A 26752-nucleotide genomic window follows, 5' to 3' on the forward strand; every position below is an offset into this window, starting at 1 on the left:
ATATTTCATAAGTATTATCTTCATTTCAGTTACTTTAGTTAAGTTCTTGAAAGGCTCCGCTTATGTCACTGCAACCGTCAGATACACAGCAGCTTGGTAGCAATTCAAGCAGTTTGATCGACTTTCATATTCATGGTGAGAAGGGCATCTGCGTTTTGCAGTATTCACATTTTTAAATTGCTTGCTTTTCCTAAAGAATTACTGTTGATAATAATTTATTCCATTAAAATCTGAACAGAATCTTGCGATCACAAACTGACATCCTACTTCTTCGGTTGTTAAACAAAGATCGATTTGGCAAAGTTGTCAAGTGAAACATCTCTGGTAGAGTGAGTTGTGATGGTGAAGTGTTGTGTAATGACTGTACGAGGTTAAATTGACATTAATTTATGGCAACAGTGTAAAGAGACGTAACGCCATTATGTCGCGTATAGGATTCATGTCTGTTGTTTTATGTATTGCTCTGGCAAGTGTCCATGGGCGCGATAAAGAAATACCGACAACCAAGTTAACGATGAATTCGTACTTGGGACCCACTTTGAAATTTTTGTATTGGTAAGTTTGGTATCGAGATTTCAGTAGATTGTATCTCCTGTTGCAAAATGTAACCTCATACATTAAATATATAAAATTTTATAATAACTGTCTTACCTTCTAACCTCTAGCTGATAAACAGATTTTCATTTTGGTGTTTGGCATATCTAATTATAAAACTTCCCCCTTTAGCTATTCGTGAGGCTACAGGGGGCTTTTTGAGCAGTATGCAGCCATACTGCGTCAAAAGTATCCCGAGATAATGGTAGAGGGCGACCTATATCCACCTCCAAACATCAATATTTTCCTAGCTCAGGCATTGGTAAGTAAAGTTACAATAGCTTTTTGATCCAATTAACTGTCGTTAAATATTCAGCTATTTTAGTGCGTCAATGTGAAGAAGTAATGTTAAGCCGTAACTTTTAATAGTAGAAAAAGAGTCCATTTCAGGTATTTGTACTGCTGGAAGTGGAAAATAGTGTTTCTCAAAGTCTTCAGTGTTGGAGTGTCTGTTAATGTTTCTATAAGCAGTTAAGACGATTGATAATTTTTTTCATAGTTACGGACAAAACATTAGGAAATCTACAGGATCAGTTAAGAAAGTTCTTTTGAGTGTGCTTACTGGATATAGAAATTCCCAGATAAATGTTATGGTGTAATCAATGCAAATACAACTCTCCAAATTTACTTGCAGGAGTGGTGGACAGTAGAGTAACTGAAATTTGGGAACAAAGTTTTCTTAATTTGTGCCTTTTTATTCATAAGATTTCTGTATATATTAGGAGCTATGTTAGATGACTACTACACTAACAGTTGCTAATCATTAAAAGTTTGCAAAGAGCTATCCATGCATTTATCGGAAACTGGCTTCATCGTGTGGTGTGTGACATCAAACTCCTTCAGACAGGAAGAGAATGAAAAATACATTTTTTTGTGTCTACATAATTAGATTGTTGATTGTGGTGACAGATTGATCTATAGCATAACTAGGCATATGAGTTAAGAAGAAAGGTAAGATTTTGTTGTGAGTTTGCAAAGCAGTATTGAAGGATTCTGTTAATCTCGAAGTTTCATGTTGGTAACAGCTGCTTGTTTTTTTACTCATCAATAGATCAGTTTTACAAAGATATTGGACATCATGTGCTATTAAAATTTAAGAATGACAGAAATAACGTGATTCATATTTAGAGGTATTTACATAGTTACAGGTCTAGTTTCTAAAGAATGAGACAGGTGGTGGGCTGTGAACCATAATTTAGGGAAACCACGGAAAACCTAAATCATCACGGCTGGATGGAGATAGGAAGCTCCTCCCTCACAAAAACAAGGCCAATCTGTTTAAAATGATGCTGATTTATTCGGTTTATGCAGTTTTGCGAAGAGGTTATTTAATATTAAATACAGCTAGTGCTGTACTGTTTGTTCATTTCTCACACCTAGTCACTGTACACACTCTTTCACAATGCAACACTACACACAGTCTCCACTGATGTCAGGACCATAATGATGATACATTGTTTTAATTTTGAGTATGGCAACATCCCACTTGCTAACCTAAAAAATTATATCATCCCTCTACATGTGAGATGTTGAGTTCAGAAAGAGGATAAGATTTTCGTATTACGCAACTTTGGGTATAAGCTTTACTAGAAAGGAAACCCAAAGGGGAAAAAAGTGTTACGTGGTATGAAATATTATATTATTATTAATAATATCTTTTTTACTAAACCACTGCTGCGTTATCCAAGCAGTTCATCAATTCATAGACTGTATTAATCGACAGTTAGGCTACTTTTTACCTGTCTTATTAAGTAAGTTAGTTTTAGTGGTCGTTTGAATCTCCTTTGGCTGGTCATTGTACTGTTTTATTCCTCAACATAAAATGCTGTTTTGAGTCTTGTGTGTTTTCACATGGTAATAAAAGTTCAGTTTAGGTCTTGTTCAATGGTCATGGACAGAGCTGTTTATGCAGTGATTACAATGTTATTTTTGATGATTGTCACTGTTCGGGGCTATTTTCGATCTACTTAACTGTTTGGCAAATGTATTTTTTGGTGGTAGGGTTAAAATCCCCTTTGTTTTGATCATAACTTTACAATGAGCTTCACTACTGTTTTTGTATGGTTCTTTTCTGTTCTTTGAAAACCATTGTTATATTTTATGCATTTGTTACCACCACCACTACTGCCACAAAAAAAAGTAAACCTCCTGTGCTTTTAAATACTCTGGAAATTTCCTTGCTGTGAATTATTCATTTATTATGTTTGTTATGAGAGCTGTATACATTGTTTCAGGATATCTGTTGGTTCTTCGTGTAAGTTTATGGAAATTTTCTTTCTTCTTTTTTTTTTTAAGTTTTACTGACTTCATGCTGTGTTGCTGGCAGTAACATCATTGTTCTTAGTGCATAATTATTTAAAGTGATACATCTACCTTTGGAAATTTTTGTCATCATTTCTCTGCAGTTACTGAAAAATGCTAATTTACATAGTTTGCTGGTGTTGTGGATCCTTTAGTACTTAAACCTCTCCCTTGTCAGTATATTATTACGACTTTTTCTGCCCATGTGTACTTTTTAATGACTTCACCACACTGCTGTGGTTGTATTATCTGCACTGTATATTGTTTTGTCATTGACTTTTCACAGCAGTTAGTACTTCCCATAAATCTTTCTGTACCTATGGTTGTCATCGTCTTCAGTCCAGAGACTGGTTTGATAAAACTCTCCATGCTACTCTATCCTGTGCAAGTCTCTTCATCTCCAAGTAACTGCAGCAACCTACATCCTTCTGAATCTGCTTAGTGTAGTCATTTCATTTTTACGCTCTACACTACCCTCCAGTACTAAATTGGTGATCCCTTGATGCCTCGGAACATGTCCTACCAACCAATCCCTTTTTCTAGTCAAGCTGTGCCACAAATTCCTCCTCTCCCCAATTCTATTCAGTACATCTACTACCCATCTGATCTTCAGCATTCTTCTGTAGCACCACAGTTTGAAAGCTTGCATTCTCTTCTTGTCTAAAATATTTATTGTCCATGTTTCACTTTCAGAAAAGACAGACTTCCTGATACTTAAATCTATACTTGTCAACAAATTTCTGTTCTTCAGAAGTGCTTTTCTTGCCATTGCCAGTCTACATTTTATATCGCCTGTGCTTTGACTGTCATCAGTTATTTTGCTCCCCAAGTTACAAAACTCATCTACTACTTCGTGTCTCATTTCCTAATGTAATTATCTCAGCATCACCTGATTTAATTAGACTACATTCCATTATCTTCGTTTTTCTTTTGTTGATGTTCATCTTATATCCTCCTTTCAAAACATTCTGTTGAACTGCTCTTTGCCGTCTCTAGAATTACGTCATCGGCAAACCTTAACATTTTTATTTCTTCTCCATGAATATTAATTCCTACTCTGAATTTTTCTTTTATTTCATTTACTGCTTGCTCAATATACAGATTGAATAACATCAGGCATAGGCTACAACCCTGTCTCACTCCTTTCCAACAACTGCTTCCCTTTCGTGCCCCTCGACTCTTACAACTGCCATCTGGGTTCTGTACAAATTGTAAATAGTCTTTCGTCCTCTGTATTTGATCCCTGCCACCTTTAGAGTTTATTCTAGTCAACATTGTCAAAAGCATTTCTCTAAGTCTACAAATGCTAGAAATGTAGGTTTGTCTTTCCTTAATCTGTTTTCAAAGATAAGTTGTAGGGTCCGTATTGCCTCAAGTTCTGACAGTTCTACGGAATCCAAACTCATTTCCTCGAGGTCTGCTGCTACCAGTTTTTCCATTCACCTGTAAAGAATTTGTTAGTATTTTGCAGGTGTAACTTATTAAGCTGGTAGTTCGGTAATTTTCACACCTGTCAACGCTTGCTTCCTTTGGGATTGGAATTATTATATTCTTCTTGAAGTCTGAGGGTATTTTGCTGGTATCATACATCTTGCTCACCAGGTGGTAGAGAGTTTTGTCTAGGCTGGCTCACCCAAGGCTATCAGTAGTTATAATGCAATGTTGTCTACTCCCAGGGCCTTGTTTCGATATGGTATAAATATAAGAACTCTTGCTAGTTATGACTTTATCGTGGAACTGTGGTACTCAAGGGTTTAGGAAATACACTAAATCTCGTTAATCTGGCCCCCACTAGTCTGGCCTCTCAGTAATCCAGTCTGCATCCAGCCTGTAGTTGCTCAAGCTGAGATGACGCATATAGTAATGAATTCTCATGTGCAGCAATGTTTTTAGTTAATTACAATACTGTACATGTTTGAAATTATGGCTTTCTTTATGGTTCAATGTCATGGTGTTTAAAGGGGTACACGTCATGCTAGACTTCAAACAGTAACTTGAAATAAGAGGTTAGTTGAACTGGGGTTCTTTACGAAAAGCCATTGCAGCTGAGTAGTGTTGGATGAGCAACTGTGTGACCAAACTTTATTAGATGAAGAGATAATCAAAAGTGTATAATAAAATTATGATGAAAGTAGTGAAGAAGAAGATGTAGGATAAGAGAACATGAACATACCTCTCACTGCTGGTGCTGAGACATCTTCCTGGAGTAGATTATGCAACAATCGGGAACATGCAGCCTTAATGTAAGGCTTGTAGAGCTGTAGTGTGATAAAGCATACTGCCATAACATATTTTTGCAACTAAAAATTTGGGACAGATTTCTTAGTGAGTGATACTACTGTATATATACACACACACACACACTCAGGGACTAAGTTTTCTATGAAAATGAATGTCTCTTTGGATTTACACTGAATTTAAGACAGTGCCAATAATCCGGCACTTTTGCTAATCCAGCACCCATATGGACAAGGAACGGCCGGATTAGCAAGATTCTAGTGCACCTGCTGTTGTCAATTTGTTTTTGTGAGGCATTGATTCTAATTGCTCTTCATATAATTGCTAATCTTCTAATATAATCAAGCCCAGTAGTTGGAAGAGAACAGAGCCACATCCGTCTAGATGAAGAGGAGCAGAAGTGACCCACAAAAGTACTGTCAGATATCCTTGACCTCCATTTTGTTGTAGACTCCTATAGATACTTTGAGTTAAAATGTATCTCAAAAAGAATGGCCTCCTCCACAACAAACAGAATGGATTCTGAAACATTGATAATGTGAAACACAAATCACACATCTCACCCTATTTTTCGATATTTGGATAGAATTTTACTCAAATTTGTGACTGGATTGATAGAGGATTTCTTGGTAGGGAGGATGTGCAACATGTTATCTTGGATGGAGAATCATCTGCAGATGTGTAAGTAACTTCAGGTATGCAACAAAATAGTTTGTTGGGACCATTGCTGTTCACTTTGTATATTAATGAACTTGCAAAAAATTTAATAGCAGTCTTAGACTTTTCACAAGTGATGCATCTACTTATAATGAAGTTCTGTCTGAGAAAATCTGCACAAATATTGTCAGATCTTGATAAGGTTTGGAAGTGATTGACAACTTGCTTTAAATGTTAAGAAACATAAAAAGATGTACTTCACAAAATGGAAAAAAAACCTGGTAACCTGTGACTATATCAGTATGTCTCAATTTGGTCAGCTTATACTATATAGTCTAGTCGCGTTAATGTGACCATAGCTTATGTTAGACATCGACATGCAATAACCATTCACAAAGAGCAGGTGGCAGCACTAGCAGTAGAGGGCATGTAAATGGTGTCGGGAGGATATGGAAAACAGTGCAGTCATTGTCGTAATGCAGGAATGGAGCAATTTATCTGACATTGAAAGGGGCATGATCATTGGCTTTCAGGCCAAGGGTGGAAGCATTTATGAAACAGCTAAGTATGTAAACTGTTGGCATGCCACTATGATTGAAGTGAACAATGTATGGTAAAGTGGTGCTGTCCAAAACTGGCATCTAGGCAACTGTGGTCCACCACAGGCCATAGATGATACGCATGAATGACTGCTGTGGAGATGTGTACAGGCAAATAGACATGAAACTATTGAAGAACTGACTGTGCAGATGAACTAAGGGGCTACCAACACTATCTCGCCAATTACAGTTTCAGTGAACATTGCTGCTTACAGATCTCTGCAGCAGGTATGTGGTTCATGCATCCATGTTGACTGGTGTTCAGCAGTACCGTAACTTGATGTCAGGTGGTCTTTTCAGATGAATCTTATTCTGTGCTCTGTTGGACAGATGTTGATTTTTTTTTATGGTATGAGATGTCTGAAAGCAAACATCTTGCAACCTGGAGGGAGTATTGTGGTCTTGGAAATGCTTTCGTGGCACTTCCTGGATGATCTTGTCATTCTGGAAGGCATAATGCCCACCAGCAAAACTTCAAGGACCAGCTTTAAAACACTAATCTTAGAAATATACTAAAACCCTCTGCATATGGCTCACATAAGAATTATAAGGACAAGATTAAATTAATTATAGCATGTTCAGAGGCATTTAAACAGTCAGTTCTTTCCACGCTCCATACATGAATCAAACAGGAAGGATCATAACGACTGGTAAAATGGGAAGCACCCTCGGCCATGCACTTCAGTTGTTTGCAGAATTGCATATGGTATATTTTCAAATGAAACACAGTACACAGTAATAGTCTGATACAGTTGCTTTCCAGCTTTTGTCTCGGAGCGGCTGAGATGACTGTGTTTCAGGCAGTGAACATACATTTGGAAAATGTCATTTAACTGTGTTACCACTCATTGTTTCCTTTGATTACTCTAGTCACTTGAGGCAAATTTGGGTTGGTTTCTCAACAGGCTAGGATGATTTCTATACATTTGTGTGCCCTACTGCACATTGTGTTTCTTTTGTTCTGGTGTGTCAGTGAAACGTTAAATTCTAATTTATATATCATCCTTTATATGGCAATACACAGGAGAAAGCAAACTTTGTGCCAGTTAAACGGGCAGAACAAACTTGTGGTTCCTTAACTTTATACGCAAAACAAACAGCTAACACTTCTTCCCTGATGGGCATTTTAGTAATATCAGCCTAAGTATGTAGTACATCGTGAGAAGGTTGTTGGATTTAGTCTGCGGGTCCTTGCTGATCCTGGTATTGAGGAAGCATATCATCAGTTTGTGTACACACTCACACTCGCTGATACGCTTCCTCAATGCCAGGATCTTTAGTCATCAACACCTTTTAAGCGGCGATCCTCCCCCACTCTGTCCCCACTGCTCTCACCTGTGGACGGTGAGACACCTCTTACTTGAGTGCCCCTATTTTACTCCGTGACGTGCCCGTCTACAGCTGTCGCCTGATATATCTTCCATTTTAGCAGATGTCACGCACTCAGACGATCGCGTTCTAGAGTTCATTAGTGCCAGTGAGATGACGTCAGCCATTTGAAGCTCTTTTTGGGGACAAATAATCCCCCTTCTATAGTGGTTTTTAAGCTTTCCTTTTGTTTTTGGTTTCCCCACTTTTTTGAGTTTTGCTCCCGTTGCTGCTGGTTTCCAGCATCGTTTATTTTTTACCTTTTCCTAAGTCACAGACCGGGCGTTAATGACCGTAGCAGTTTTGCGCCCTAAAACCATAACAAAAAAAGTCGGGATCAGCAAGCACCTCCAGACTTGAAACCTAGCAAAGTTCTCATGATGTACTAGATTGACATTACTAAAATGTCTTCCAGACAATATTAGTAGTATCCACAGTCTTTTTGTAGATGATCCAGTTATATAAAATGTACTATCTGAGGAAAACTGCAAAAATATCCAGTCAGAAAATGGTGAGATTTCAAAGTGGTGCTAAGACTGACAACATTGTCTTAAATGTCCAGAAATCTAAAACCATTCACTTCACAAATATAGAAGCACAGTATCCTATGATTAAAATGTGAGTTGTAATTTTATGCAATAAACTTGTACAATTATCTGGATGTAACCATGTTGATTATATCAAATTGCATGATCATATTTAAGATCAAGTATAGATAAATCATGTGTTACACTTCTGTTTGTTGGTAGGATAGTGAGAAAATGTAGTCAGTTTACAGAGGAGATTGGTTACAAAACTCATGTGTGGCCCATCCTAGAATATTGCTGAAGTGTTTGGAACCCATACAAATTAGGTTTAAAGGCAAATATGACATGGACAGGGAGGGCAATACATATGGTGACAAGTTTGTCTGATGTACAGGAGTGTCACAGAAAAGCTGAAAAAAGCAAAGAAGTATATAAATGCTTAATTAATGGAGTATTTTAAGGAAAAACTTAAGTTAGTTTGTTATTGCTGGCTTGATTCAGAATAAGTGGTACTGCCAGGGAATCTTCAATGACCTTTTGGAATGTACACAATACCATAGTGACACACTAAGTTTAATATGGTTATTTGTAATTTAAATTAGTTGTTTGGGATTATTTCCTTGTTTTTCTTAAAACTTGTTTTCATTTTACAGGGAGTTGCAAAAATGTTGTTAATTGGTTGCATATTAAGTGGAATGAATATATTTAATTTGTTTGGTCAAGAGCAACCTCCATGGTGGACTTGGTGCATCAACAACAAAATATACTCCTGTATGATGACTTTTTTTGTGTGCAATGCAGTTGAGGGTCAACTGGTTTCAACTGGAGCGTTTGAAATTTCTTTCAATGGTTGGTTTTTATTCTCTCTCTTTTCAAAATATTATCAGTGTTAAATATTCAAGTACCTAGCGTACTGCTGCTGAATGATACTGGAATATATGCCATATTGTAGTCAATAATTTGAAGAAACATGTTGAAGCAGGATGGTGTCATACCTATTAGAAATTCTCAAGAAATCAATGAAAGTGAAGTGTTACTGGATAAAAGCATTAGCAAGTTATAATCCATTAGAGTGAAACAAGTTCATAGATAGGTAAGTGACATGAAGAAAATGGTAAATCGAGAGAGGTTAAAGTAGTAGAGGATAGCAGAAAACAAGGTAAGAAACTTTGATGAGTAAAAGTTACTGTTTATTGTTTATCTGCATGAAATGACTCTACAGTTCAGAAATGAAAAGGGATTAAGAGCACAAAGTTGGAAGAAGCTTAAAGGCTAGCAAAGTATATTAAGTGAAGGCTCTGAAATGAGCCATATTGTGGTTATTGTACATCAAATTGAGGGGTGTTCCATCTAAGGTGGATATTTTTTAAGAAGTACAATATTTAGTCATAAGAAATACTTAGTAATGTTTGAGAAGTAGCATGTATGGATCAGACAGAGAAGACAAAATAAATCTACTCAGGACAATGGTTAATGGGGTAGTATTTGACATCGTTGACATTGGAATAAGTAGGATTAGTAAATTGAGCAATGTGAGGAGAGAGGCATTTTTACTTACGTCATTTCTGAAATTGGAAATAAAAGGCAAAATTTAAGAACAAAAGGATTCTTTGGGAGCAAATAGATAAAAGCATTTGACATTAAATGTCATTGAAGCTGGGCCCAGGAAAATTCATGTGACACAAAGCTGAGGAATAGGTAATCCTGTTTAAGATTCAGTGTTTGGGTTGCCAATACTGTCTGAATATGTTGTTGCCAACTATGTGTGGCCATGGACAGGGCTCAGCAGTTTAATTGTTAAATGACACTTCTTAAGAGATAGTCAGCTGCTGTATAGTAAACATGAGTAATAGTTCAGATAATAAATAGTTGTTGCTTTTATTTGCACATCTTGAGGGTGGTGAAGAAAATAAATACGTGGTAGTAGTAAATAAATAAAATGTAGTGAATTTCGGTGTTTGCAAGAAGCTGTGGTTTTGTAGAGACTTCCTGCGGTTATTTTTGTATTTATCCTGAACAGTTCAAAGCTTCACATAAGCTCATTAACCCAAAATTCTTGACTGTCTCCAGTTGTGCATAGTTAATCATCTATTCAAAGAACAGAATGGGATAATGACCATCTGAGAATTTCATTTCTCAGCTGGTAATTTGCACCAGTGTGTCCTGGTACAGTGTCACACAGTACTTTTCACTCACATAAAAGTTGTCCTCCATGTTTTCATTTTTTTAATTTAAATTGATATCAGATGAGAATTAATAAAATATATTGCAGACGCTAATAAATTTATTTGCTTGATGTTGTTTTCAGTGTGAAACATTTTAAAGCAAGGTCCTGTACATAATGAAACTTGGCATTCTGCACACCAATATGAAGTCAATTTACGAAGTTTTTTCCTCATACATGGCCCACACCTTCTTGTTGGTCTTTCTTTGTTGTAGGTAGCAGAAGGTCTGGAAAAGGCCTGGCTGTAAGGCATGTTGCTTTTGATGTTCTGGGTTGGCTTCCTACTGATGTCCCTATTCTTAGTGGAGATAAGACCACATGTTCAACAAGAATAATCACAAAGCTCATTCTGCCTTGTTTGCCTCTGTGCTTCTTTTACGGAACATATGCAGCATGCAGTGTCTTAACAAGTCAATGGTTTTCATTTTTCCACTGACAAAACTGTCAGTATGAATTTCTCAATTGACTTCTCCCACCATCTTTACTTTGTGGGCCTGTTGCTCTTCCATTCATTGAAACTACAAAATTCCTGGGGCTCATGCTTGATAGAAAACTCCCTTGGTCCTCCCATGTGTCTTACCTGCAGCCTGCCATATGCAGTTTCTCAATGTCCTACATGTCCTCAATGGTACTTCCTGGGGTGCAGATCGAAGCATCCTTCTCTGTCTGTACTGGTCCCTTGTCGGTTCAAAACTAGACGGTGTGTGCTTTTTTTATACACTAGCCCAGTTGAGAGTATGAGAAGCTGCTGAACTACCACTGTCCTACCATCGTGACTTTTTTCCTCAGTAGGTATGCATGCCATTTGTCTGCCCTGCGTGGCCACACATCCTATGCCACTTTTTTCGATGACTCCTTTGCTCGCCAGTATGGGTCGCAACCCTCTCATCTGTTACCTCCTGGAGTTTACATTCGGCTCTTGCTCCGGCAGCTTAACTTGACGCTCCTTGCAACTTTCCTGGTGGGTGTAAACCCTTCACCATCTTGGCTTCATGCGGTGGCCTGTGTTCACTTTGGCCTTCATTCAGTTTGTAAGGACACTACTCCAGCCTTGGTGTACACTGATGGACTGACTGGTGTCGGGTGTGCCTTCATCATTGGCACTGACAGTTTTTTGTATCGGCTTCCGGCACACTGCTCAGTATTTACAGCCGAGCTCTTTGCCCTGTATCGGGCCACGGAGTACGTCTGATGACACAGACTTTTCAATTGTGTCCTCTGCTCAGACACTCTCAGCACCCTTCAGAGTCTCTGTGTGCAGTACACTGCCCATCCCTTAGTGCAATGGGTCCAAGAAAACTGTCACTTGCTCACACTTGATGGAGCCACTGTGATGTTTATGTGGGTTCCTGTTTATGTCGGTCTGCCAGGAAATGAGGTAGCTGACGCTGCTGCCAAGGCTGCAGCCCGCTAGTTCCTATAATCCCTTCAATGATCTCTGTTGCCCTCCATCGGGAGGTGGCATCACTTTAGTATTGCCATTGGTCCTCCCTTCATGAAATAAGCTTCAGGTTTTTAAGCCATTCCTGGCGGCTTGGATGACCTCCTCTTGGTCCTCCCGCTGACAGGAGGTCATTCTGAGTTGCGTATAGGGCACTGCTTTTTTAGTCTTCGCCATTTAAGTGGCGCTACCCCACCACTTTGTACATTGTGTGTGTGTGTGTGTGTGTGTGTGTGTGTGTGTGTGTGTGTGTGTGTGTGTGTTTTGGACAGGTTAGCAGAATGTCGTTTGTAGCACATATGTAGCTACACAAGAAATATTTCTGTATAATCATAATTTTCACTCTTTGTCATATTTATTAGGAGATTCCACATATAATCATGCATATATTTAAAACATTACAAGTCTAGCACCTGTTTATTCAGATGTTTTAGCATTTAAGTAATAAGCTTTGCTGAAATATAAAAATTTTCAAAAAAATTGCTTGAATATACCAATTTTTACGTTTTATTACTCTTTGAAATCAACTGAAAACATGACACCCTATACCCTGGTACTGTTGGAATAAATTTCTTATACTTGCAAAACATTTCACTTTTTTAGGACATTCGAATTTCACGCATCTCTAGACATGAACCATAATGTCACAGAACATCACTGCAGATTGAACGCACTCTAAAAATACAAAATGTGTCACACCTGGAACTGAAAACATGAAAAATATTTAGCATGGAGGAAAGCTTAACACTAGCTGCGCTATCTCTCTCTCCAAAAGTGTCACTTTTGAATGAGTCTGCAAATTTTTTATAGTGCCCTGGCACCTTAGTTCTGATCAGCAATTGTCACAGCCTTTCCCAGTAAGGAAACCTTGAGCCATGCGTCATTTAAATGAACAATAAAAAAACAAATCATTGTCAACAGACACAACATTCGAGAGGCTGTTCACTCTGTCACTTTCTTTCACATTTCGTGTTCAGTTATTATAACTCTTACTCTTAAGCATAATATCTGTATCACTGCACAGAAACATCAGTGGTCCTGCTGCCATGGAACAGTAACTTCACACTATATCCTCCTCCTTCCAAATATGTTTTTAGGCCCAGCACATTTTGACCCAAAACTACCTCTCTTCTGAAAGAAAACTAAAAACTAATCAGTAGACTGCCATGGGTACCCATACTTAAGTTTCTTACCCCAATCTGTAAAACAGGCAGCTACCGCAATCCAGCCCACCCACTAAACACTTCAAAACTCTCTGATTTATTAATGTCATTATTATCTGAAGCTATGAGAAAGACAGTCTCAGATCTTCTCTCTAAAATCTCAACACATACTCACGAATTGGCTTCACCAGGCCCTTCTCAGTATTTTTCTGATGTTTACTGCCTCCTGTCTGATGACTCCCTAAAAACCACTTGGTTAAATTCAGACGAGGACCAAAAAATTAATCAATTTATTAGCAGGCTACACTTCCTAGTGGTACATATGAAAGTATTTGTTAAAAGCATGTCATGCAGCTGAATATACAAAAGAAAACCTGATTGGGCCTAAGGTACAAGGGTTGGAACTTAAATAGTGGCAAATATTTATTCACAACTGATACAAAAGAGTTACATGTTTCCACAGGTTACTGTCCTTCAGTGTAGTCACCAGCATTGTGTAGAACTTGTTGCTATAGATGTGGAAGGCATAGTATACCGTTACAGCCGGTTCTCTTGATGGTGCGAATGGAGCAGTCTACTGCCTGTCGAATGTCTGGAACAGTTCTGAAGCAAATGCCACGAAGTGGTTCTTCATCTTCGGAATCAAATCAAAGTCACAAGGACTTAAGTCAGGGGAGTATGGTGGATGGTACAGTACTGCCCAGTCCCATCGACTGAACAGAGCAGCCACAGCTTGCACTGTATACGCCCATGCATTGTCGTGCAAAATGATGGGTGGATTGCACCGAAAGTGTTGCCGCTTCTTTCGCGAAGCTTGGTCACAGGTGATGTTCCATAAATGAACAGTAATACTGTGCATTGACAGTCTGCTATGGAGGAATGTAATGCGTTAGGATGCTACAGTTTGCCGACCTTTGTTGAAGGCTTTTACCGAATGTGCCACTGTTCCCCACACGCCTCTTGAAGACCTTGACACTGTTGTGCTGTATGACCTCTGACGACACATTCAATCTTGATCCAGCTCGTTCCTGTTTCAAAACATAGTGACACCGTTACGTTAGACCGCTCGCTCACAAATGACTGTTTTTCCCTCGATTGTGTGCATGCTGGTGATGTGGGATGGGAGAGTCCATTTGCTCAGAGGTAAGGTAGGTATGTCAACAACATGTGCTATCAGCAACAATAGTTGATTCCATGGCATAGTGTCTCCACAGCAGTGTTGCCACTATTTAAGTTCCATCCGTGCTCTGCTAATTCATAGTGGGTTGGATGGATATAGCTGTCCATTGTATTCTGTGGCTGGTAGCTAATGGGAATGGCGAGTTGTCAGTCTGGCATTGAAACTGTGATATTAGTTGAGCTTCAGCCACTAGATGGCAGCTTTTTTCAGGCAACACTGTGTGTTCTGGGACACTTAGAACATTTTCAGCTCAAGTGTGAGTCAACAGTATGTGACCTTTGAAACAGTCGCAGAAGCATGTCTTTTTCGTCCACGTTTACCGCTGCATTGGTGAGTGATCTTTTTCAGTGGTGAAAAGTCATTTATCAGATTCGAAGATAGAGCAACTGCTTTCTGAAAGTTACCATAATTTCAGTGACAATTCTGAAAGTTTTCAAGATATGGATGTTTTGGCTAGTGAAAGCAACTTTGATTGGGAAACACCTCACGATGAGACTACTGTAGCAAATAGTACCTAGCATGTTCCCCCCCTGCAGGCCCGAGTTATTCCTGCCTGTCGCAAGAGGTGACTAAAAGGAGTCTCACACGTTTCGGCCTTTATGTGATGGTCCCCTGTAGAATTTGACCTCCGTTCTTCAGAATCTTTCCGAAGACCGAGCCAGTTGGGGAAGGGCACCTTTCATGGTCCATCATCCCTAGAGATCTGTAGCCTGCTTTCTCATCATCGCATTGCAGTCCCACTCGTTCTCCATCTCTTGGGGAGGACACGTTTTTGTGTGCACTTTCCACCATGCACTATGCAGTGTCGCTCTCTGCGCCGACGATGAACATGGACTTGCTTGCACCTGATATCCAGCACAGTAGCCAGTTGTGGTGGGGCTGCCATATATCGTATTGGTTGTAGCCCCGACAGCACAGGGATCACTCAGTTGATGCCTGCACCGTTAACTCCCCATGTGTTCCAAGGAGTAGATGCCTGTGTTCCTCGAACATCGGGAATCCCTGTAATGACCATCCTGCCAGGTGCCCTTTGCTGCGGCTGGGTGGCGCCCATGAGGATGGCCCCTGGTTGTAGTGGATAGCATCAGGGCGGATGATGCACGATGAAGCGTATCACGTCATCACTTGCTGGTGATCAAACACCAGCAGTGTCTTAAGTGTTCTAAGTCTCAGTACAGTGCAAGGAAGTACGACCCTAACCATTCCCCTCCCTGGCCATACCATGGGAGGAATGCCAGGCTAAGGATGGCAGCAAACCTTATTCACCCCGGTACCTCATATATACGAGAACTGATGGAGGCTCCTCTGTTTCGATGAAGCCACAGTTTTTTTGTAGTCCATTTAGAGGAAAAGTTTGGGGAGGTGGAGGGCTTGTCCAAAATGCTGTCAGGCTCAGTCTTGATAAAAACAGAATCCTCTGCCCAGTTGCGGAAATTACTCGCTTGCGACAAGCTGGGGGATGTTTCTGTTACCATCACGCCCCATAAGAGTTTAATTATGGTCCAGGGTATTATATTCCACAGGGACACCTTCTTTTGCAATCTGACAATGAGCTGCGTGCCAATTTAAAGTGCCGAGGTGTCCATTCCGTCTGGCGTGTCCGTCTGGGTCCAAGGGATAATCAGGTTGACACCAGTGACTTCATCTTGGCCTTAGAGGATGACACATTGCCTGAGAAGGTCAAATTGATGGTCTACTGCTGTGATGTAAAGGCATATATCTCAGTGCTGGAAGTTCGGCCATGTGTCTTCTCGCTGTAATTCCAGTGTCACATCCCAATACTCCATGTGCCCTGCCTCCCATCTGTGTCAGCTGCGGAGAGCATCACTCCCCTTGTTCACCAGACTGCAGGATTTTACAGCGCGAAAGGAAAATCATAGAACACAAGACACTGGACCAACTGACCTACACTGAGGCTTAGAGGAAATTTAAGTATCTACATCCTGTGGTTATGATTTCCTCTTAAGCTGCCAAGCTGCCGGTACGAGAACAGTTGTAGCCCCATCTGTTTCGCGAATTGCGGTCGGCTCTCCTAGTCGGAAGACTATATCTGCCCCCTTGATGGTGGGGGGCACTTCCATCCCTGTTGCCCCCACACCACCTATCTTGGGAACACCGCTCCTCCTGTCCCCCCCCCCCCTCCACCAACCATCAGGGACACCATTCCCCACTTCTCAGCCGGAGAAACGTAAGTCTTCTTCGGCACCTCTCGCTAGGAAAGGGTCCCTCGGGTCACTCCCTTCACAGGTTTCTGCTAGTGGTAAAGATGACTCCCGCAACTGGCTGAAGTGCCCAAAAGTAGCTGGTTGTAGGGCTTCACGACCATCCTCAGTTCTGGAGACAGTCAGTCAAGCCCTCCCAGCCAGAGAAACCCAGCAAGAGAAATCTGAAAGAAGACCCCCAAGACCAAGGGACTTCGGGTGGCACGCACACAAGCTTTGCTTCTGAGGATGAGGTGGAGATTCTGGTATCCGCTAAGGACCTAGATCTCGCCGGACCCTCAGATACCATGGATACAGACTGGTCAGGAAATAAATCTGTGGCAGCAGGTGACCCTGAGGCATAAACTGCCTCATTGAATGTTCCATGTCTTCACAGCGTCACGATCATGTCATCCTCCAGTGGAATTGTGGCGGTTTTTTCCACCACCTGGCTGAGCTACGGCAACTGTTAAGCTGTACACCTGCTTTCTGCATTGCCTTCCAGGAAACCTTGTTCCTGGCAATGTGGAACCATGCCCTCCATAGCTATAAGGGATATTACAGGAACCTTAATGACTATAATAGTGTCAGGTGGAGTTTGCGTCTATGTCCTGAACTCAGTATGCAGTGAACCTGTGCCCCTTCAAACCCCTAATGAAGCTATGGCTGTCAGGAGAAGGGTGATGCAGTAAATAACTGACTGCAACATATATATTCCTCCAGATGGCACAGTACCCCTGAACACATTGGCTGCACTGATTGATTAACTCCCTAAACCTTTCCACTTTTGGGAGATTTTAACGCTTGCCATCTGTTGTGGGGTGGCACTGTGCTTACTGGCCGAGGCAGAGATATTGAAAATTTACTGTCACAACTCAACCTCTGCCTCTTAAATACAAGTGCCCCCACACATTTCAGTGTGGCACATGGCACATATTCGGCCATTGATCTCTCGGTATGCAGTCCTGGCCTTCTCCCATCTATACACTGATGAGCACATGACAACCTGTGTGGTAGTGACCGCTTCCTCATCTTCCTGTCACTGCCGCGGAATCAGGCCCATGGACTCCTGCCCAGGTGGGCTTTAAACAAGGCAGACTGGGAAACTTTCACCCGTTGTCACTGTTGAATCTCCCCCACACAGTAACATCGATGTGATGGTTGAGCATGTGACTGCAACTATCGTTTCTGCGGCAGAAAACGCAATCCCTCACTCTTTAGGGTGCCCGCAGCGAAAGGCAGTCCCTTGGTGGTCACTGGAAGTCGCTGAAGCAATTAAGGATCATCGGCAAGCTGTACAGCTGCATAAGCAGCACCCTTCCCCGGAGCACCTCATAGCCTTTAAACGGCTCCGTGCCTGCATTCGCCATCTTATCAAATGACGGAAACAGGAGTGTTAGAAGAGATATGTCTCGACCATTGGGTGCCATACGTCACCTTCCCAAGTCTGAGCAAAATCAAACATGTTTTTGGGTACCAGACCCCAACAGTTGTTACATAAATTGCATGTTATCTACCGAAGGAAACACGATTGATGCGCACTTTGCTGAGCACTATGCTCGAGCCTCTGTGTCGCAGCATTACTCCCCTGCCTTTCGCACTCTCAAACGGTGGCTGGAAGGGAAAGTGATTTCATTCACTACACGCAACAGTGAATCTTATAATGCCCCATTTACAGAGTGGGAGCTCCCCTAACACAGCTCCTGGGCCAGTTCAGATCCACGGTCAGATGATAGAACATCTCTCATCTGACTACAAGCGACATGTCCTTGTCCTCTTCAACCGGATCTGGTGCGATGGCATATTTCCATCAGTGTTAGGACAGCACCATCATTCCGGTGCTCAAACCCAGTAAAAACCTGCTTGATGTGGATAGCTATCAGTCCATCAGCTTCACCAAAGTTATTTGTAAGCTGCTGGAAAGTGTGGTGTGTCAACAGTTGGGTTGGGTCTTGGAGTCATGTGGCGTACTGGCTTCGTGCAGGGCAACTTCCGCCAGGGTCGCTCTGCTACTGATAATCTTTTATCCTTAGTTTGTTATCCAAACAGCCTTTTCCAGACACAAACACCAGTTTGCCTTCTTCTTTTATTTACAAAAAGCGTATGACACGACCTGGCGACGACATATCCTTGCAACATTGTATGAGTGGGGTCTCCAGGGCCGTTCCTGATTTTTATCCAAAACTTAATGTTGCTCCATACTTTCCCTGTCCAAGTCGGTGCCTCCAATAGTCGCCCCCCCACCCCCTCCTCAACCCCCACCCACGTATTCAGGAGAATGGCATTCCACAGGGCTATGTATTGAGTGTCTCTCTTTTTAGTGGCTATTAACAGTCTGTCAGTAGCTATAGGGCTGTCACTCACCTTTTCTGTATGCGGATGACTTTTATATTTCGTGCTGCTCTTCCAGTACTAGTGTTGCTGAGCAGTGCCTACAGGGAGCCATTCACAAGGCGCAGTCATGGGCTCTAGCCCACGTCTTCCAGTTTTCAGCCACGAAGCTGTGTGTCATGCATTTCTGTCAGCATCGCACCATTCATCGAGAACCAGAACTTTATCTTAATGATGATCCACTCACTGTAGTGGAGACATATTGATTATTAGGACCAGTTTTCTATACCCAATCAACTTGGCTACCTCACCTTCGTCAGCTTAAGCAGAAATGTTGGCAGCACCTCAATGCCCTCCGCTGCCTGAGCAACACCAAATGGGGTGCAGATTGCTCTAAGCTTCTGCACCTCTACAGAGCCCTTGTTCAACCCCACCTTGACTACTGGAGTGTGGTTTATGGTTCGGCGGTGCCCTCAGCATTGCATTTACTTGACGCAGTGCACCACTGTGACATTCGCCTAGCAACAGGTTCTTTTAGAATGAGTCCGGTGACCAGTGTCGTGGTGGAGGTCGGAGTCCCTCCATTGAAGGTTAGGCATGCACAACTGCTCGTCAGTTACATTGCACACGTTCCTAGTTCTCTCGCGCATCCAAATTTCCGTCTCCTTTTCCCACCTGTGTCAGCCTGTCTCCCGCATCAGTGGCCCAAGTCAGGGCTAACGATTGTGGTTCGCGTGCAATTCCTTCTGTCTGAACTGGAGTCATTCCCTTTACCACCTATACTTGAGGTCCATTTACGTACACATCCATGGAGTACACCTAGGCCACGGCTTTGCCTGGACATTTCACATGGCCCTAAGGACTCAGTTAACCCTGCGACTCTCCCCCGTCACTTCCTCCAGATTCTCGACTTGTACCAGGCCCATGAAGCGGTTTACACAGATGGCCCGATGGCAGATGGTCACGTTGACTTTGCCTATGTTCATGGAAGACATATAGAACAGCACTCCTTGCCCAATGGCTGCAGTGTTTTCACTGCAGAACTGGGAGCCATATTTCTTTCTCTTGAGCACATCCGCTCATGCCCAGAAGACTCATTTCTCCTGTCATCCTTTGGTAGTGACCATCCAGGAATGGTCTAATCGTTTAGTGGTGTTTGTCTGAACCTCAGGTCACATCGGAATACCAGGCAACGAACTTGCCGAAAGGCTGGCCAAGCAGGCTACACGGAAACTACTTCTGGAGATGGGCATCTCTGAACTTGACCATGAAGACCCGCTTCAGTGTTGGTGTGGAGCCCAAATGACATGTCCTATGTTTTGGTGCATTGCCCCACTTTGACTGCCCAGCGATGGAATCTTGGGTTACCGGACCCGCTGCCACTAATTTTATCTGACAACGCCTCATTGGCTGATTTAGTTTTATGTTTTATTTGTGATGGTAGGTTTTATCATTTGATCTAAGTTTTAGCGCATGTCCTTTATCTCTCTGTGTCCTCTACCCTAGTGCTTTTAGGGTGGAAGTTTTAATGTGTTGCAGGGTGGCTGGCTTGTCCTTTTTATTCTCATGGTCAGCCAACCATGGTCGTCTGCTTTGTTGTTTTACTCTCTTCATCCCATTTCTTGTGTTTCTATGGTTTTCTTGTCCTCCTTTTGTCCATTTACACGTTAGTTGCCCTTCATCATTCTTGTGCTTATTTTCCTTTTATTCCATTCTTGTGTTGTCAGTCTCGTTTGTTTTATTCTCACACTTCTGGCATTGTTTTATTCGGAACAAGGGACTGATGACCTCGTTGTTTTGTCCCTCCCCCCCCCCACCCCCCATTTTAATCCAACCAACCAAACTAGCGCATTTGTGTGTGATAGTTCAGTTCGTGATCAATATTCGTTCAGTGGTTGTAGTGGTACAGCTGTGCCTCTAAAACAGTATGATGTGATGAATTGTTTTGTGTGTTTTGTGTATGATGCTTTGTGCAAAATAATGCTGAACAGATGAATTTATATCCACAACAGTTCATAGCTTCTCATTACAGTTTAGTGGCATGCCCAAGGCTTTGCAGTTTGCGGGATACTACAAGTTGAGGTAAAAAACACTTACTGGAATGCTCATATTTCAAGGAATTTGTCACAAACGAGAGCACAAGACATACTCTTCAAAGAGAGAGTCATCTGACAAACAGGGAAGCTGTTGAGTGAAAAATGGTTTCATCTTTTATTGATATACCACCACTTTGCTGACGATACCTTGTACTGTGCCACTAAGCACTATCAGCAGAAAACTATTCAAAATTCACCCAATTAGGGAGCATTTTGGGGCACAAATTCAGATCAGTTTTCTATTGTAGAGGGGAACACCACCATTGACAAATCATCACTCTGGGAAGGATGACTTGACTAGAAGCAATTAATTCCATCAAGGCGCAACAAATTCGGCATCAAATTTTATGAACTCTGTGGAAGCAGCTCCGGGTATATGTGGCACTTCATTGTTTACACTGGAAAGGACACTAATTATGGTAGCCACTCTCCAGTAGAAACAATAACATCTTAAATTGTTTCGGAGTTTGCACGAAATACTCCGGAAAGGTCACTGCATTCCAGGTTTGGGGGACAAACTAACCAGCAATAAAACCGACATTGTCAGCATAATGCGGCAAGACAGGAAGGGGTTCCTTGACTTTATTGTGTACTCTCCTTTCCTTGTACTGTTTGTACTTTCGTTTCTTCAGTTTTTCTGTACTGAAGTAGGAGGTGTATAGGTGCTATTCTCATTTGTACAGCTGCCAGATGGCCAGGAGCAGACTGAATAAAATATTATCGAGACGTTTTCCACCACTTTATCTAGAAGGCAGGTTGCTATTGGTGGGATTCTATACAATGGAGAGAGAGGAGGAAAAAAAAACTGATACTGAATCTGTGCACCACAATATAGTTAAAATGTGTTTAAAGGCAGACATCCCATTGGCAAATGTAGATAACATTGAAGTTAGGTCACTTTTGAATAAACATGTCGCCGCTGCTGCTGGTTGTATACCCAGTTCAGATAAACTTCGATGAGAATATGTCAGTTAGTGTAGTGATGAAATGAAAGATGTTATGAAGGATGTTCCTATTGTGGTTATTGCTGACAAAACTTTTGACAAAAAACACCCACTTTTTGCAGTTTTATTTTGTACGACAACTGCAAAATCAGACCAGAAACTGTATCTGGCTTCCTGTAACTTTTAGATATTGCTAACAAAAGTACTTGCGCCCATGCCACAGTAGATACCCTAAAAGACTGAAACTTTAAATATGAAAATGTTGTGGATTTAGTATCAGGCTCTGACAGCTTCAGATAGTGATTGGAGATCATCTAATACCTTTCAAATGCTGGACACACAAAATTAAATTAGCAGGTGACATCTTTGTGAAAGAACTAAAGGAACTAAAATCTGCTGTCAGTAAGGTGAAAGTCGCATTTCTTAATTTAGATTGGTTTGTTGGTTTGTGGGATTGAAGGGACCAGACTTCTTAATCTCGCAAAATGAAAAGTCTATACCTTCAGTTCCTTCAAGGAAGTTTCCTCATTTGTGAAGAAAAATTTTTCTGATCCGATAATCAAAAGAAGTAATCGCTGGTTCCATGCCATGTAATACTTGGATTTGCAGTTACCAGCAATCATCAAAGTTTTCAGACAATAGCACAACAAAAATGCTGCTGTTGAGGTCATTCTTGCTCATTTAATAAATGAAGCTGTATCACATTTAGTCTTCTTACAAAGCATATTTGTAAGTGACACATGTACCAGCATTGTCAGTTTAATTACAACACTAGAAGATACAACTTATCCGTTCGTACATTTGTTATGGGAAGGACTTTAATCAAATTATTATTGAAAAGAAATTCTGAAGGTTGTTTTCCAACAAGCACTATTGTTATGCATACTCAGAAATTAGCACAGAAAGCATCTGCAAAAAATTATCTCAGATCTGCAGGTATGAATAGTTTACAAAAGCTATGTAAACACACACCTCCAGACACAGCTAACATTTTTTGCAAAAGTATTCACAATGTCTCCAACCTTGCAGTTTGTGATGTAACACTGTATTTGAATGATTTTGCTGCTGTTAATACAGCAAAAAAATTACACTGTTAGAAAGTATTCCATCTGACACTTGCTTTAAAGCATATTCGTCATTCCATCAACACCTTGTTAACTGTTTGGAACATTATGAGAAGCCTGGTATAGTGCAGCTTCTACTCTGTGAACAGCTTAAATACAGTGGATTTGTAAGAGCTACTTTATCTGCAATTTGGCCACGTGCAATAGTTCGGATGTGGAGAGGTTACTTCTCGATGTTCAATTTAATTGTAAGTGACAGGAGGTGGTGAATGAAGCAGTCCCAATTGAAACTACTTCTGTTGTTGCATTCAGTAGATGAACGTTATTATACAGGCCTATAATGCACATTAAATGAGAACTAACAAACACTTTGGTGTTATGTCACAGAAGTAATCAAATTTCATTTTTTTTTTAAATGAACCATGAAAAAGAGAAAATCAAACTTAAAGGTAAGGATTTTGTGTGTATATGTTGTTTAGGAGATACACACTGTGATCATAAGTATCCGGACACCCCCAAAAAAATACATTTTTCATATTAGGTGCATTGTGCTGCCAGGAACTCCATATCAGTGACCTCAGTAGTCATTAGACATCCTGAGAGAGCAGAATGGGGCGCTCTGCAGAACTCAAGGACATTGAATGTGGTCAGGTGATTGGGTGCCACTTGTCATATGTCTGTACATGAGATTACCACACTCCTAAACATCTCTAGGTCCACTGTTACTGATGATGTGATAGTGAAGTGGAAACGTGAAGGGATGCATACAGCACAAAAGCGTACAGGTCGGCCTCGTCTGTTGACTTGACGGAGACCGTCGACAGTTGAAGAGGGTCATAATGTGCAATAGGTAGACATCAATCCAGACCATCGCACAGGAATTGCAAACTGCATCAGGTTCCACTGTAAGGACTATGACAGTTAGGCAGGAGGTGAGAAAACTTGGATTTCATGGTCAAGCAGCTGCTTGTAAGCCACACATCACACTGATAAATGCCAAACGACGCGGCAATCAGATGGCAGGGTGTGGGTATGGCGAATGCCCAGTGAACGTCCTCTGCCAGCATGTGTAGTGCCAACAGTAAAATTTGGAGGTGGAGGTGTTACGGTGTGGTCGTGTTTTTCATGGAGGGGGCTTGCACCTCTTGTTGTTTTGCATGGCACTATCACAGCACAGACCTTCATTGACCTTCATTAATGTTGTAAGCACCTTCTTGCTCCCCACTGTTGAGCAATTCAGGGATGGCGATTGCAGCTTTCATCACTGTCGAGCATCTGTCCATAATGCACGGCCTGTGGCGGAGTGGTTACATGACAATAACATCCCTGTAATGGGCTGGCCTGCACAGAGTTCTGACCTGCACAGAGTTCTGACCTGAATCCTATAGAACTTCTTTGGGATGGTTTGGAACGCTGACTTCGTGCCAGGCCTCACAGACAGACATTGATACCTCTCCTCAGTGCGACTGAAAGTATTCCTGTGAGAGTGGAAGCTGTCATCTAGGTTAAGGGTGGGCCAACACCATATTTAATTCCAGCATTACCGATGTAGGGTGCCACGAACTTGTAAGTCATTTTCAGCTAGGTATCCGGATACTTTTGATCACATAGTGTATGTATGTTCATGTGCTCCGGTTGACAAAAACAGAATAGCCCTTATGTGAACTTAAGTGTTTGTGAGGCTAATATGCTATATTTGTTAGTTTACATATTTATGTGTCTATTATAAAAATATGCAATGTATGTGATTCACCCCATTAAAGATGTCCCCAAAAAGCATCACTTTTAGTATGGTTTATTGTTAAAAAGTGTTGCATAATGTAACGTCAGTCACAAAACATGTTACTATACAGCCATATCGTTCCATTGAAATTATGTACATATCCTTGCCTGAAGTTTGACTGTTTTCGTTCTTGATTGATTAATGAGTGGGTGCATAATGTGCTTTCACTGTTACTCGAAGCTCATCTTCCAAGTGTTTGCCTGATAAAATGTACACTGAATTCATATTGTGCGGTTTGATTCATGGTATCCTAAAGTTATTTACAAGAAAATAAGGCTTACAGGAATTCGGGCACAGTACATGTACAAAAAGAAATTTGTGTATAGTGCACATCCCACAAATGCTGTCAGAAGTAAGGAAATTCTTGGCAACTGATGGTAACAGGACATGTGGACATGTTTCACATGTATATTTTCTCTAATCATTCATAGAAAGTGTATTTATTCTACTGCTCTGTAGAAAGACATTACAGACTTTCCTACAATAGATAGAACTCCTAATAGAAATAAATATCAGTATTTAACACTATCAAAACATTAATATTCAACATCAATGAATGGCACATCAAAGCATAACGACATATACAGAGACAGATTTGACAGCAGAGGTTCAGCCACTCCTTTGTTTCCCTTTCATTAGGAGCAGGGGAATGTGAAAATCGTGTGAAGGTTGGTACGATCCCCTTAGGCTGCATGAATTGAATCTTTTGGAGGTCCATAAGAGCTGTTCTCTGCAGAAGCCAAACCACCCCCCCCCCCCCCTCCTTCTCCGAACTTCTGCTACCTGGAGGTAACTGGCATTTGAAGGCACAGCCTTAAGAGTAATTGCTACCTGTTCGAAAAACATCACTTGATTTAGAAGGTTCTAGAACCAACATTGAGTCCCATTATTTCATCTGTATAGGATATATTAGAGAAGTTTGCTGTAATTTAAATTCTTTAGTCCATTTTATATATACTGTTGCCATTCTTCTTGTAGGAAAATTTCTTACCTTAGCTGTGCAATACTGTTATTTCCAGAATAAGTTGTTGTTCATAACATTTTAATTTCTCATTTTGATCGTGCCATATTATTTTTCAGAGTTTCTGCGTGTAAATTAATATTATTTATTTGTATTACAGATGTTCCTATTTGGTCAAAACTGGAAACGGGCAGGATACCACAGCCACCAGAATTATTCCAAATCATTGATAATCACCTCCATTTTGGTCGCCAGTCGTAATTAAGGTGTAAAATATTGGTTTGAATTTGTTTAACAATATGTCTGGTTAATTTGTTTATTCTTTTCACTGAGATAAATGTGTTTCCATTTGCTACAGTATGAAGGCTTCTTCATAAAGTGGGAAATACCTGCAGGAAGTTGCCAGAAGTTTTTAAGCAGATGTACACACATTTGTTGAAGTGAATGATTAGTGCTTGTGCTAGAATAAATGTGTACCAGTATGTCTTGTTTTAAATGTGTAATACTATGTTTTATTGGAAATCTGTTATTTTGGATATTTGTAAAGTGAGAACTTCCATTGTTGCTCATGTAAAGCTGTATTTACAGTATTACTTTCTGTATCTTATGTTATGTACATTGAAATGTATAGTAAATACCATTCGTTTCCCAAAAACTAGTGTAAAGGTTGTATGCTTTCCTTTTTATGCAGTTACATTCTTCATAAAACTTGAATTTTTAATAACTTTCAGTTTAGAAGAAGTGTTTAACAAATACGGTTTTTAGGCAAAAACTTGGGTGAAACCAGTGTAGTTGAAGTTCAGTATCACTCTCCAAAATCATTCAAGTATGAAAAGAATCACACCATCCTTAACTTCCCATGATTTGAAGTGGAAGAGGGGGAAAACGGCAGAATGTTCACCCGTATCAAAGTAAAGTGGATTAAAATACAGATTTTTCATTGTTGATATTTTCATTATTTATATGAACCGTATATTTAAAACATAGCACAGAGTGAGGTACTTTAATAGTTTCACCACTGGAAACTGCCTGAAGAGACAAGACTGAAAAAAAATTTGAGAAGTTCGATCAGATGTGGAG

The 26752-nt window shown here is 40.8% G+C and overlaps 1 protein-coding gene across 1 annotated transcript; it reads left to right on the forward strand.

Moving 5' to 3' along the window:
* The first annotated feature begins 188 nt into the window (after nucleotides 1-188).
* On the forward strand, nucleotides 189-26330 carry LOC126161643 (thioredoxin reductase-like selenoprotein T homolog CG3887). Its single transcript, XM_049917617.1, is given in 4 exon segments — nucleotides 189-555; nucleotides 727-856; nucleotides 8938-9133; nucleotides 25833-26330. Coding segments are annotated over 4 exon segments (561 nt in total). The 5' UTR covers nucleotides 189-421; the 3' UTR covers nucleotides 25934-26330.
* Nucleotides 26331-26752: the final 422 nt, after the last annotated feature.

Source organism: Schistocerca cancellata, chromosome 2 (assembly GCF_023864275.1).
Source record: "Schistocerca cancellata isolate TAMUIC-IGC-003103 chromosome 2, iqSchCanc2.1, whole genome shotgun sequence".
Classification (NCBI taxonomy): Eukaryota; Metazoa; Arthropoda; class Insecta; order Orthoptera; family Acrididae; genus Schistocerca; species Schistocerca cancellata.